Raw genomic sequence first — 14588 nt, forward strand, 5'->3', positions numbered from 1 at the left:
CTGGCATAGAGGTTATGAATGAAAGGAAACAGTGAGGAAAGAAACCAGAGTCTCTATGAAAAAGGGCCACCAGGTGACACTGTAACTGTGCTTTTCAAGTAGAAGTTCACGGTGGAGAGCAACGCCTGCTACTACAATGTCTTACCTGTATTCTGTCTAGGGTCTACACAGTGGGTTAAGAAAGAAAATAGGCACCTTGATTCAGAGAGCTTCCACTAGAAGGAAATGATCTGGAGCCCCCTGAGTAAGATTAGCTGGGCACAGGGATGTATAAATTAAAATTTCCTCCAGGAGAAACACCATGTGTGAGGTTTAGTGGGTGGACTGGGAAGGCCACAGCCTGGATGGTTCTGGGATGGAAGCAGATCTGTAAAGTCAAGACGGTGCTGGTGAGCGCACAAAGGACACCCTAGAGAAGCCCAGGGAGTTTCCTGATCGTAACAGCACTGCTGTTGTCCACACAGGAATCCAAGGCCTCAGGGGGCTCTGGTGGATCCAACTAAGGCTTGAAATTGTTCCCAATATAGGGGAGGCGCTGTGCTGCCAAATATTCCATTTTGTGGCACGGGCCAACAGCAAGATGGTTTTGACCTCTAAAGAAGGGTGTGATCTAAAGGCTGAATCCTAGGAAGAATAGTGACCACCTTTAGAATGTACGTTTCAACATCAGGGACCTTGATTAAGTATTTGTTGAATATACATCTTTGCAGGTAGGTAGGGGATGTGTTTTAGTTATGCTCACTCACTCATTTGTCCTTTTGTTCACTTATTCATTTGCTCACTTATCCAACAAATATTTATTCATGTCTCCTTATGCTATGTATATAAAATACAATCAAGAATACAATCATGAATAAAACATTCAAGATTCTGCCTTGGCTTTCAGTGCCCTCCCAGAAAACGGTCCAAAGGATTCCTTCACTCCAGCTCAAATCTTAAGTAATGCAGCCAGGTGTAATGACGTCAGAAAGATGGGGCCATGCTTTTGGGACACCTAACAGGTGATGCTGGTGTCTCAGTTCTCTGGTCCAGCAGAGGGCACAGTTGTATAATAATGACAAGAGTCCTCCTCTTCACTGCCTTGAGAAGTGATTTATCCAGACTGAGATCTGTGTAGATACAGAAACCCTCCTCCGACACATGCTAAATGTTTCAAGCAATTGCTCATCAATTATTCGCCCAAGGAAGACCAACAGTCTCAATGCAGAAACCACAAAGATAGTTTTGAAGAACTTAGCTTCAATCTCAAAATATTCAGTGAAAAAAGGGAGCTGGCAATTTTAGGAGACTGCCAGAAAGCATGTGAAGAAAGCCATATTGATGGGGAATCCAATGCATGTGTGTCCTATATAAATTTAGCGGAAACATTTTGTTGAGAGACAGTTATTTTGGGAAACAGGGTTTACTATGGGTTCTGCTGTTACAAATGGGTTTGCTTTAGAAGAAATAATCTGTGAAGAAATTTGTCCATTTGGGGAATATGAGCTTCCAGTGAATTTCATCTTACAAGAGATAGATGAAAAAGTTATCATTTACGTCTCTTTTATTTGTATTTTCCTGGATTGCAGCAGAAGACTTCCAGGTGCAGGTAATTAGAAAATTGCTGTTGAATGAATCACCGTGTTTTACCTTTTCTCTCTTGACTGAGAATGTGTGTTTCATAAAGTGCTAAGAATTCTACAAACTTTAATAGTTGTCTCTTTAGAAAAGAGAGAGGTAAATTTTATGTTAAACTGTAGTAATTAATCCTAATTTAATATGCATATATGCATGTATTCAGCCACAATATTTTATGTTTTACTTCATTTTAGTGTTCACAGTTTTGTTTGTATGTGTGTATGTCTAGATGCTAGGTAGATAAAAGAAGTTGTATCAGATTTCTTTGGAAGTAACAGAATAAATTATAGATTACTATAAAAACACTAAAATTTACTCTCTGTGGGCCTTGGACAGTTTATTTCAACTATCAGAACCTTAACTCAAAATAAAGCTTATAATAGAATGTTGGGTTATTGTGAAGATTAATAAAGGTAACCAAACACACACAAATGTGAGTGTGTATATATACAAAAATATGTATCTATATCTACATATTAAATACTGTTATATATGCATATCATATACATACATATATGTATATGTGTATATGTGTGTATATATGTATATATTGAAAATTCTTTGTTAAATCAAAAGATTTGACTGTACCTGTTTATCTGGCTCCTTGATCTCTCTTTTATCCAGTGGATGAAGTCTTCTGGGATAAACCACTTCATACTTTTTCACTCCAGGGAGTTCTTTTATAGGATTTACTGAGAAAATTAAAAAAAAAAAAAGAGAGAGAAGATTTGGCTAAGCAGAACTAACATAGGCTATTCAGTAATGGTCATCTTGATCGCACTGCTGATGAATGATGTCACACACAGGGGCTTCAACTGAGTTATTTATTTTTATTGAAGTATAGTCAGTTTACAGTATGTCAATTTCTGGTCATCATTAAAAAGCCCACAAATGATAAATGCTGGAGTGGGTGTGGAGAAAAGGGAACCCTCCTACACTACTGGTAGAAAGATAGTTTGGTGCAGCCATTATGGAAAACAGTACAGATTCCTCAAAAAACTAAAAATGGACTTACCATATGATTCAACCGAGTTATGTTAGAGAGTCACAAATGTGCAGATACCAGAAGAGATCAACAACATCAGAAACCCGCTCTCCTTCTCAAATCTTGGCTTTAACCTTCAGCTATTAGCTTCAGCTAATTTCTTCAGCTATTTCCCTGCTGAAAGTTTACCAGTGTTTCTCGGGTTAGTGAACATACTTCTTTTGAATTTTCCCACTCCTCTTTGCCACCCTGGGTCCCCTGCAGAGAAATGTAGCAAACGGTACAGGCAAAAGCCAGTACAGGAGGGTGGAAGCACGCCAATTCTAAGAAGCTAATCAGTGTCAGAATAGTTGAGTTGAAGCACTCTGAAAACTCTGAAAACTACCCAGCATTATAAAGATGAAATAGCTAGTGGACACCATTTCAGATTCTGATATATTTTTCCTGGGGTTTCCAACAGCAATATTTTACACTAATGAGAGAAACAAAATCGGTAAGAAAAGGCTCTGATGCCAGCCCCACAGAATAGGCTGACTTTTGCAATACAAACAAACCTTCATTTTTTTGCATACAAAACATGAAAAAAAATGAAAATTAGAGAAGAAGACAATTAGAACACCGTTACTGGAAGCAAACTTTTTGAGTCTGCAGTTATATGGGAAGAGAATTGGAAAGTTGTCTCATTCAACCTTCTACCTGCATCTTGAATTCTCATATTGACGTTGTTTCTAGAAGTTATTTTTTTAGAGAAATTCAGTTTTCTCAAAGCTAAGAATGCATTTTTTATTTTCTTTTTTATTTGCCCACCTGGCCCAGTCCCTGCTCTGTGCAAAGAAGTGCCCGAGGAAACGTTAACAGACCAGAGCTTTGGAGCCTGAGGGACCCGCAGGACCATGAAGATTATCGATGCAGAACCAAAGCACAATGTATGGCCCCAACCCAGCAGCTGCCTAATTGGGACTTGAGAGAACTAGAAACCAGTCCTAACTCATTAACGTATGCAAACCTAAATTCCATGACAATGTAAATCTATGTGCCTGTGGTTGGTCTTTTAACAAATAAAGACAGTATTTTTCATTAGTCACCTGGCATAACTGTGCACATACCCAGGCAGAGTATGAATATTTTTTCAAACTTTCTTCAGATACTAAAGCAGAAACTTGCAGAAATTCCTAGTGAGGTCAATTTTCTATCATTTTTCCATGGCTTTCATTCATTTCACCATTCAAGAGCCATTTGCATCTAACTTGGAAGAACTGAAAAAGTGATTAAATGGCTAAAAATTCATTGGGTCAGAAATGTGGGGAAATGGCTTTTATTTCAGTGGCTCAAGATTTACTCTTAAAACACTTACAGTCATGGCAGCAACACTAGAACACCTTGACTTTGTGTTTAGCTTCGGTTTTTTAATTGTTTGAAAATAGGTGGTAGATTAAATGATCCCTAAAGACAGTTCAAGTAGTCTATGATTTTATGCAAATAAATACATAATCTCCTAAAATCTCTTTGAAGAGGTGATGATCATTTGGATAGAGTTTTAATCAGTTGTGATAAAATGTCTCATTACACAGACATACTTCAAGAATTACATCACAAGTTCGCTCAGTAACTTACTTCTTGCTGTTACAGAGATAATCGCTGGGCATCTTTTATTTCTATTTAATTAATTTTGGGGAAATGAAAATCATAACACTAATCTAAAACAGGTTCATAACTGAAGTTCAAAAGCCTAAAGGAACATTAAATCAGTCATTTTCTTTCCATGGAGTTAAAATTTTCATAATTATCATAATTATTTCAAAATAATAAGGTGCCAAGAGGTAAGAAAATTACTCCTGCTAGAAATTAACTGATGGTATTGACAATTCCCTGCAGCCTCCTGCTACTCTGTGTATAAGTACACCATAAGGCACCCGCATGCTGCCTGGTGGATTGTGTTCAATCAATGCAATTAGTCTCATTAGTATGGAGTTCAGGAAGCTACCAATGTGACAACCAGAGTACTCTTCTAAAAACGCTGAATGAAAAATGGTTTTCATCCATTATACACATTATTCTGACAGGAAATATTAGTCCAAGCTGCCCTCAGGTCATAAAATAATAACTACCCAACTAACTCTTTTTTACAAAAGCAGAAGGTGGTAACACTTACACACTCCCCATCCTAAGTGCTGAGAAGGCAACAGGCCAGTCCAACCAACACAAGATTCGTCTCGTTATACACATCAATCTCCAAGCCTTTAGACAGTATCTAAATCCTAACATTTTATGAAATCAGAAATTACCAACTGACTCTTAAATATGGAGTCTAAGCATGTAAATTAGTGGAGAAATTTATTTCTAACTCTTTGTGTGACGGCCAAGCACTTCCAAATGGCAACCAAAACAATCAATCAATACAATGAACCAGAATATTTTTTAAGAAGCCTCCAACAACCTCTGACTTTCTTCAGTTTGAAGGGAACAGATTTCACCTCTTCACATTCTTACAACACAGTGCATTCTCTAAAGAAAACAGACAGCATTTCCCTTAGTGGCCCTTACTTTTCTGAAACCAAGAAGGCTCCTGAAAGAATGAGATTTGAGATAAAGCAAATGACACAGCAGTTAAAGAGATGCAGCAGACCAAAGTATTGTTTGGCTCATTTATTGTTAAGTTTGATGGAGACGGTGCGGTGTCCTCCCAGCTGAATAACATCAGGCTAATTATTCTGAAGCCCGTGGAGCAAACACAACTAACTGCCATCCAGGAGTTATACAAGTCCGAGCTGTAACACAATGTTTCTACTAATTCATTTTAAGACTTACTTTCTCTCTCCCACAGAACTCACATGCTGGATTAGATTTGACAAGCAAAACCTGATCAAGAAAAAGAAACCTGTTATTTTGGTTTGGGTGAGAGAATTATTTTACTGTTTATTAGTTTTTAAAACACTAAAGCGTGTTGACAAGATTAATATAACAGGCATTAGTCTGGATGGCTACTTTATTTTTTAACATGTTTGGAGCCATTTTAGATTTTAGCCCCTTTGTACATAATATTGATATTCTCATTTTTCTTCAAAACTGTTGAAAGCAATGTCTTTCCAAACTAAACACATGACGTTAAGCCCTGAATCAGGGTCTATGCAATGACATTGACTTAAATTCTGGGATTGTCTGTACCCCCTCGAACTATCTAGTGATTTTAAACTTCACGTAGCGTGAGTACAAGCACTAAGGAAAAAAGCATATCCTAATTAAGTCTATCATTCTGGCTAGTAAGATTAAATTATATATACTCTCAAGGGTCTTCTGGTCACCACATGAAGGCAAGGAAGAATTGCTAATTTGAAGTAGAATAATTTTAAAAAGTCGTGCATACCCTGGATATTCCACTGGAATATAATAAAGACTTTTTTCTTTGTCTGTGCACTTATCTCTTCACCCCCAAACACCTGTCACATTCTTTCAATTTTTTCCTTTCAAATGAAATCCCATAAGTTATTTTTCTCAGGGGATTGTGAAGCTCATTACCAACAGTTGGCCTGATTTTACTTCATTCTTTTATTTCACGTATATAAGAACTGGGCACAGGTCATGGTTGGAGGGGCACCTCTTTATCCTCTGGATGATGCAGGCAGAGAAACAAAAAAGGAGGAGACGGGAAAATGGAAATTGCTTTACTGACATTCTGGCTGGGAAATAAATTAACATGGAAATTCTACCAGGGATATTTCACTGACAAAGGAGACACTCTTGAAAATGCCTGATGAAAGGTAAAGAGGGGCAGCTTTCTGTTCCAGATGGAAGATAAGGGGGGCAGCTTTCTGTCTGTCCCCCATTCTCACAAAAGCCACTTCAGAACCTCTGTCTTCTACCACCAAGTACTCAGAGATGTCACACTTTTAGGCATGACTTCTAAAAATGTTGCATCTCTTGGGGCCATGTTGTGAATGCAAAGGCAGGGGAACAGAATCAGTTGGTATGCCCAATGTCACCCAAAAGGCTGTAATGTGGCTAGACCCCAGTGTTAGCTACGTTATTCTGTTAATGGATCCAGCTTGGTCTTTATGCTGTTGGATAAGGCCAGGACACAAACAATTCTTATGTTCCAACCAAGCGAAGGGTCCCAGAGAGTTTTTAGTGATAGTATTTTTGGAGAATGTAGGGAAAGAAGATTCCTATTAAGTTTGACTCCAAAAGTAGGAATTCTTAAGTCAGTAATTTAAATGCCTAGCACAGTTCCTTATTTAAAGATATTAAGTAAAATGTTCCCAATTCTGGAAAAAAATTAGAAACCAGGGTAAAAGGAAAATCACTTTTAGTGACAAAGTACTGAGTGGGAGCAAAGGGTGATAGAATCTTTCCCTCCCTAACTCCACCCTTCTTACTGATAATTTGTTCCCACACCTAGATCCCAGCAAACATTCTAAAACCCAAGAAAAGGTATAGCAGGGCGGGAGTCCCAGGCACAGAAGTTAATGTGCTGACTTAAATAACTCGAGAAGCAGAAATAAACTAAGGAAATGTGTTACCCAATCTACTTTAACCAAAATCTAATGGGAGGCTTTATCAGAACTGGGGAGATACGTCAGACATGATTTATTATTAGGAAGTAGAATTGCTCTACTTTTGAATTCTTAAATGTGCCAACTAGAAGTTGTCACTCGCCATCTGATACTACAAGAATGAAGTCACTGCTTACTGCAGTCGCTGACCTTCGGTGCACATCCTGAAAGGAGTTCAGGGCGATCAGGAATGAGACACTCTGTGCTCTGGGAAAAAACCCACAGAACAGGCCTTCAGAGAGTCAGATATTTTTAAGAGAAGATTTTCGGAGTCTATTCTTGTTGCATGAGTGCTCTAGAAAAGCAGGGAAATGATTAATGGAGACATCCGCTCCTCGTGATCAGCAGCATCCTTCTTGACACTAGCAGTGACCTGCCAAAATGTGTGCTTGATTGGACATTTCCCCTTCAACAAAGTCTCATATATACTGACCTCCTCCACTACCCCCACCTTTTTTTTTTTAAAGATACATACAAGCTTTCTTTTAATATATATACCACACAGATATAATATGTGTAGTATAAGCAGTATCTACTACAACCTTATGAAAATGAAATATCTGCACATCGTACTCCTAACTCACATTAGAATAATTTAAACATGCTTCAAATAAAGCAAAACCTAACAGCTCAAAGAAAATGCCGGAAGGATTGAAAAAAATGACCTTTTGAAAGCTATTAATGACAACTTCCTCACCTTTTCCCACATAAATTAATTAGAATGCAATTTTACTTTAAGGATCCTAAGTCATTCTAAGTCATCTGTTCAAAAGGGATATAAACTAATTTACAAATTCTGACCAGTGTAATCTAGTTTTCTGATCCACAGTAAATTCAAATAACTTAAATCTTTACAACTATTGGTGGGAGCAGTTCCTCAGAGATACCTGAGAGGCTGTCTCCTGGCCCATAGTCCTCATTTTGCCCCAAATAAAATGACTCACAACTGTCACGTTGTGCTTTTTTTTTTCATCAACGAATGTTTGATGTAACCAGTAAGATGGAAGTAAATTATCAACTTAAGCTTAGCAGCAACACTGTTTTGATCTAGTAATATCACAGTGCTTTATAAATATGAAATTGGTCAACTAGTCATATTTGTCATCACCAATAATGAAAGGACTAAATAGAAAAATGTGCTCAAAAGGATCAGACAAGTCAAACTGGTCACAATAGTAGCAACAGATAGTTTCTGAAGGCTTCTGCACAGCGATCACCAGCCAAACCTGTGGCATCTTAACTGCTCTAAAAATGACCAGGTTGGTTTTGATGAATTCCATTCTTTGACTCAAAGATCATAGTCGCTATTTAAATGATGCTAAGTGAATTCTCCCCTTTGATTTCTATATATTCTCAGATCAGACATGGAAATATTGATTCAAGAAGGCTCCTTGCCCCTCCTTTACACTGAGTGTTTACATCAGTCAGAGCCTCTCGCCACACAAAACAAGAAATTAAACCAGCCCAACGGGGTAGTAAAATTTGTTTAAAAAAAAAAACTGGGAGAAGATGAAAAGCAAGTAGTTCCCTGAGGTATTTACAGAATCTGAAAAGGAGTTAAACACCTACCCAAAAGGGGAGAAAGGAGGAAAGTGGCCATCAGAAGAAGCCCCTGGAACATGTTGGGTGATCTCACGAGCGTGATGTCTGCCCTTCCTGCTCAAACAGACATGCACTGCTCTGTAGTCGGTCACTGCCTCCTCTCAAGTGAGACGATGAAAACCCAGGGTTCATTCTTGTCTCTGCTTCAGGAAGTGTTTAACAGAGGTGTTGCACAATCTCCAAGCTGTGATCCTGCCACAATGGTACAGCAGGTGTAAGTTCTGGCTGCCGCCTGGCTCTAACATTCCTTTACCCTAAGCTGTTGTTTCTCTTTCTTCCTTTCCCATCTTCCCCCTTCAAAGGTAGTACATTTCCTACTGTATAGAACAGGGAACTACATTCAGTGGCTTGTAGCAACCTGTAATGAAAAAGAATATGTATGTGTGTGTATATATATGTGTGTGTGTGTGTGTATATGTGTATATATATATATATACATATATATATGTATATATATATATATATGTATATGTATAACTGAATCACTGTGCTATACACCAGAAACTAATACAACATTGTCAATCAAAATAAATTAATAACATGCAAAAAAAATGAAAAAAACAAAATAGTACATTTCCAATAATAAGCCACGATGAGAATGGCTTTGATGTATCTTAGTAAATATGTGTGTATTTATTATGTATAATAAAAATATATGTATTTATATATGTATTTGCTATGTTTGCAAAAAGTTATTGAGAATGTTATTCTTCTCGCACATGTATGTGTGGCTCAATGAAGCCATTTCTGATCTGATCCAATTATTCTGTAAAATTCTCTTTTCCAAGTATCTTGTCTCCTTAGCCTCAATCTTAGAAGATGGTCATCTCAGGGAGCTTGAGCTGTCATGAAATAAGAATGTATGACATACAAACTCTGGGTTTTTCAGATCCCCAAGGGTATTTGTATCATTAACAACCACCAGAAGAAGTTTGGGGGTGGGGGCCGGGTATAATTTCCAGGAAAACTTCAGGAGCTGTCACAGGTGATAATGAGGCTGGGTCGGCAGGCCCAGACATCACACTGCGTAACTACTTCAATAGCGAGTATTAACCAAGCTGCTTGCTAAGTTCCTAGTCCTTTATACTTATTATTATATTAATTCTTATGATACTGCAGTGTGGTAAACACCACTTTACCTCTATTTTGTATATGAAAAACACTGGGGTTTAAAAAGATAAAAAATTCAAAAGATTAAAACTCAGTTTTCCTCATTTTATAGACTAAAAAGCTTAAAGAGCTTGCCCAAAGTCATTTATTAGTGGGAGTGGAATCTGAACCTGGTTTTGTCTGGGCTCTTACACACCCTAATGTTCCCTGCTTACACAGATGATTTATACACCCAGTTACGTTTCCGTTGAGAAATATATATATATACAATTCCTATTAAAAATCCTGATGGATTATTGCAAAACCCATTCCTGGTCCACTAAAATTATGCACCATTTTATGGATTCGGAAAAACATTCATTTAGTAGTGATTTCAGTGGAAAGGGGTATCTCTAAATGACCGTGTAGTCTTGGCTAACAGCCATAAGGGGATTTTTTCACCTAACTACGAAGTATTTCAGCCATCAGGATTAGGAATCTCACCGACTTCTTGTCTCTTCAATCTAATTCCTACTTCTCTGTGTTTTTCAAGGAATAGAAGGAATACATCCTCTTTTAAATTATTGCATGGTTTTTCTCCATTGATTCTATATACATTTATTAATACCTATTATATGTAAGACCCTGAGGTCACAATTTAAAATACAGTCGTTTCCTTTGAGATGCTCTCAGTCTGGTGAGGGAAAGAGGCAAGAACAGCTACCACGAGGTTGTGCAAAGTACATACCACCTAGGTGTCATAATGCACTGTGGTTAGTGCTGTGGTAGATCTAGGCACAGAGGTCAGAGGCAACCTCTGTGCCTAAATTGTAGCAGGGCAAGGAAGGCTTCCTGGAGGCAGAAACAATGAGGTCAATGAGGAATTAGCCATGAGACGAAGTGAGGAGGATCTACCACAACACATTAGCTGATGGCTGGCAATATTTTGATATTGTTGGTGCAAAGAGTTTCTGGGGGAATGGAAAGAGAGCCTACAAAATATAAAGTTCATGTTTGGCTTTGTCCCCAGAGGGAATGGGCACCACTGGTAGGTTCTAGTCGGTTCAGCACCTTGTACACTGGCGTGCTGAGGTGGGCAGCACACCGGAAGTGAGGAATGGCTGCAGTTTGCATGGCGATGCATGTGGCATTTTTACACTAGAAATTGTTTTTCAGTTCTCTTCAAATCTCCTGCAGTCTTGATATGCCTTTGACTGCTTTTTCTTCATGCTACCGTTCTCACAAGTTTTGGCAGATCTACAGAGCCTGGGGTTATATTTATAATCCCCTCGAATGTCAAATAATGTATACTGATCTCTAAATAAATTCATTCTCTGCTTCCCTGGTTATCTACTTGAAAATTAACCAAGCAAACATAAAAGTTGAATTTTGACATCCAGCTTAATTTCCCCCTTTGTTTCTTTGTGATAGATGCAGATTTATCATTTTCTTTTTTTAATCATCATTATTTGTCAAATTCTTCGCAGAAACAGAAAATAAATGGAACAAAAAAGAGCTACATGAGCTGTATTTCATAATATAGTAAATTCAAAATACTGCAATAAAATGTGAAAAAACATAAGCTAGCACTTAGAGACAGTGATTAAAGTATATTTATCAATGACGTTTTATACACACACATACATATGTCTGTTACATACATGTGGGTTTATATATACTGTTTACTTATGTTATTTAAGCATAAATATATACGTATACACATAGGTGTGTTTATGTGTATATTATATATGTACACATACATACATATATGTGCTATATGTACTATATTATATATATACACACACATACTTAGGATATTATCTACTATAGGATGTAATAGTATAATAAGGTATCAGAGCTGCAAAGGGAAGTGTGGACTAGTGTAATACTGGATTTGAATTTTAGAACAATTAGTTTGACACCATAATAGAGAATGGCTGAAGCCAGATTAGAGCAGAGCAAAGGAACCAGTTAGAAGAGAATAAAAGATTCAGCAGAAGCAATAGGCATAGAAATAAGGGCACAGATTTGAGAAGGTTTATGAAGCAGAATTGGTAAGATTTAGTTATTAATAAGACTTAGTTACTGAGGGTGCTGAAATTAAAAAGCTTTGTTTATTCATTGTTTTATTGTCTACTATGTGCCAGTTACTGCACAAGGCTTTGGTGATTAAACTTTGAAAACAGACAGTTCACAGATGCATGGAGCTTAGAGTCCAGTTGGAAAGGGCAGGGTGGATAACAAAATGCTATGAAGAAAGGGTGGGATGTCCGGAAGGGAGTCTATTTGTCTTTCCTAAAGTTCCTTCCATGTGGAGGGGACTCGGCTGCATACACCCCGGCCCCTTTCTGCCCCTTCTCTTCGTCTACTAGGGAAGTGGAATGACTTATCTGCCTGGCCCCTTCCCCTTCACCTTCTCTTGGGAGCCAGATGTTGACAGGGAGACAGCACATATCTGTTCTCCATGCCCGTGTCCAGGGGGCTGTGGAGACCAGTCCTCACATGGGACTGAGCACGTTCGCCCTGTGGTATTCCTGGCACAGGTAGGAGAGCCCTCTGAATTCTAAGGATGAGTGTTTGCAAACACGGTTGCCCACAGTTAAGTCACATTTTCCTGTATTCACCTTCATCGATTACAAAGAGGCTACTTATACAGCGTCTGCTTTAACTTTGTCTTGTTTCTCAGACGGCTCAGAAATCTGGTGGGGAATGTTTTTAGTTGATCTATTCTAAAGCCCAGCATAAAGGAACAAAGAGACAGCAGACCTGGGGCTATTTCTGCTTTTCTCAGGAGGTAACACTATGCTAGGCTCTAAATGACGAGAATGCAGGCATGGGAAAATGTGAGGGAAGAGTACTGCGGCAGAGGGAATAGACAATGCGAAAGGATTATGGCTGAAGCACAGCTGACGTATCCAAGAACTAAAAGCAAGCTGGTGTGGCTGGAGGAACTGAAGAAGAAGAGAGGAAACTGGGGATGTGGGCAAAGGATCAAATAACTGGGCTTCGAAGAATCTTATTTGAAGTGCAATGAGAAATTCTTGGTGGAACTTAAGATAAGTTGTGTCACCTTCCTAAAAGATTATTCACACAATAAAGAGAGTAATATAGTCAGAAAGAGATCAGAAAATGGAAAAAGAAATAATTAGGAAGCTACTAAGTCATGTTATCAAAGAAATAATAGGCCATTATGGTGGCAGTAAAGATGGAGGTCAGAACTCAGGTGAAGGACATATTTAGGAAGTAGGGAATGATATTAACTCACCTGATCTTTTCATAGGAAACCAATTTTATTGCTCCCAGAGAGAGTAGATTCACCAGTAGAGCAGCTCAGAAGGAAAGTATTAGCTTGGTTTGGGAAGTGTTACATAGAGGCAGGACATCCGGCCATTATTTAGAAACGTGGATCTGGAACTCAGACTTGAGATCTATTTCAAAAAGTAACAGATTGCCTGCATTGAGCTTTCCATGTGAATTAGCACCTTTTATCCTCACAACATTCCTATGGACTAGGTAGTAGTTTCATTATCATTTTAAGGAAGAAGGATACACCGAGATAGAGAGAGGTTAAGTAAAATCCTGCCCTGATTCTGCAAAAGAAGCAAGATTTAGACCCAAGCAGCATGGGGCAAGGGACATGCCTATTAACAGCTACTTTATAGGTTCTCCAGAATTGCCTGGCAGAGCACACTCTTGAATCAGATTCTCTGGATGAATAAGCTTATGTGCTATCTTGTATTATTATTTATTCATAAAAATTTTCCTCAATTAGATTTCAAAATCCCTGGGGCCAACATAGTCATTGCATGATTCCCCCCACAAACCCTTGTATCCCAAAGCTTAAAGGATCTTTATTAATCTATTTTTATGAAAAGTTATTTCATTACAACTATTCCAGGGACCACGGATATCACACAGCATGTGATTTTGCAAAGTGATCACCTGCTCCTACAGAGCCAAGAACATACAGCGTTATCCCCACGCCCCGGACAGACAGCGTCTGTTTGCTGTTCTTGCTCAGCTCACGTGAATTTATAACAGTTCTCTGGATTGAGGATGCAGTCATCTGCCAACGGCTCCTCATTGTCAATCCACAGAAATAACGTTTTTCTAATAGCATGATAAGGTAGTATTGTTCAGAAGAACAATTAGGTTTTCCAAATTCACACTGCAAGGTATTATCGGAATATAAATCCAGACTAAGAAGAAACCTCTCCTTTAATAATACTAGTAACAACAACAGTAATAGTGGAGATGGCTAATTCTCTGAACTCTTACTAAGTGCCAGAAACCTGACTTAACACTTTAAATACGTGATCTTCACTCCTCACAGAAAAATCCGACAAGAGCAGTAGCAGATGTTGTGCTATCCTGAGAAGGAGCACAGAAAATACAGGTGCAAGTTCGTGCTCGGCCACCTGCCTACTGCACAGGGAATATAACTTTCTCTTAAACCTTGACAATGGACAAGGTTAAGTTCCAGAGATAGACATATGACCAACAACTCCTGGCCTGCTTCACTGGAGTTTATGAAGATCAGATGATACTGTATATTTTGATAAGCAATTGCAAAATGGTTGTTGTGATCTCTATTCTACACAAACTTCTCTTAGTTAAATGTCGCCTAAAAGGATTCAAACAAAATGATCCATTTTTAATCATTTGATTGAATTCATTGAAGTGCAGAGAGTTGGCACTGAGTGAATTAAATAGCTTGCAGAGATGCTATTAAAGCATATGCTGCA

The 14588-nt window shown here is 38.3% G+C and overlaps 1 protein-coding gene across 1 annotated transcript in view; it reads right to left on the bottom strand.

Annotated features, from left to right (window-relative positions):
* ADAM28 (ADAM metallopeptidase domain 28) overlaps window positions 1-13927 on the bottom strand; it is a 49371-nt gene extending 35444 nt beyond the window's left edge. Inside the window, exons 1-3 of the mRNA XM_032470840.1 lie at window positions 13796-13927; window positions 2792-2860; window positions 2206-2349 (exon numbers count right to left, since the gene is read on the bottom strand). Of these exons, the coding sequence (XP_032326731.1) occupies window positions 2206-2349; window positions 2792-2860; window positions 13796-13927 (345 nt within the window). The remainder of the gene's footprint in view (window positions 1-2205; window positions 2350-2791; window positions 2861-13795) is intronic.
* Window positions 13928-14588: the final 661 nt, after the last annotated feature.

Source organism: Camelus ferus, chromosome 31 (genome assembly GCF_009834535.1).
Source record: "Camelus ferus isolate YT-003-E chromosome 31, BCGSAC_Cfer_1.0, whole genome shotgun sequence".
In the NCBI taxonomy this organism is placed as follows: domain Eukaryota; kingdom Metazoa; phylum Chordata; class Mammalia; order Artiodactyla; family Camelidae; genus Camelus; species Camelus ferus.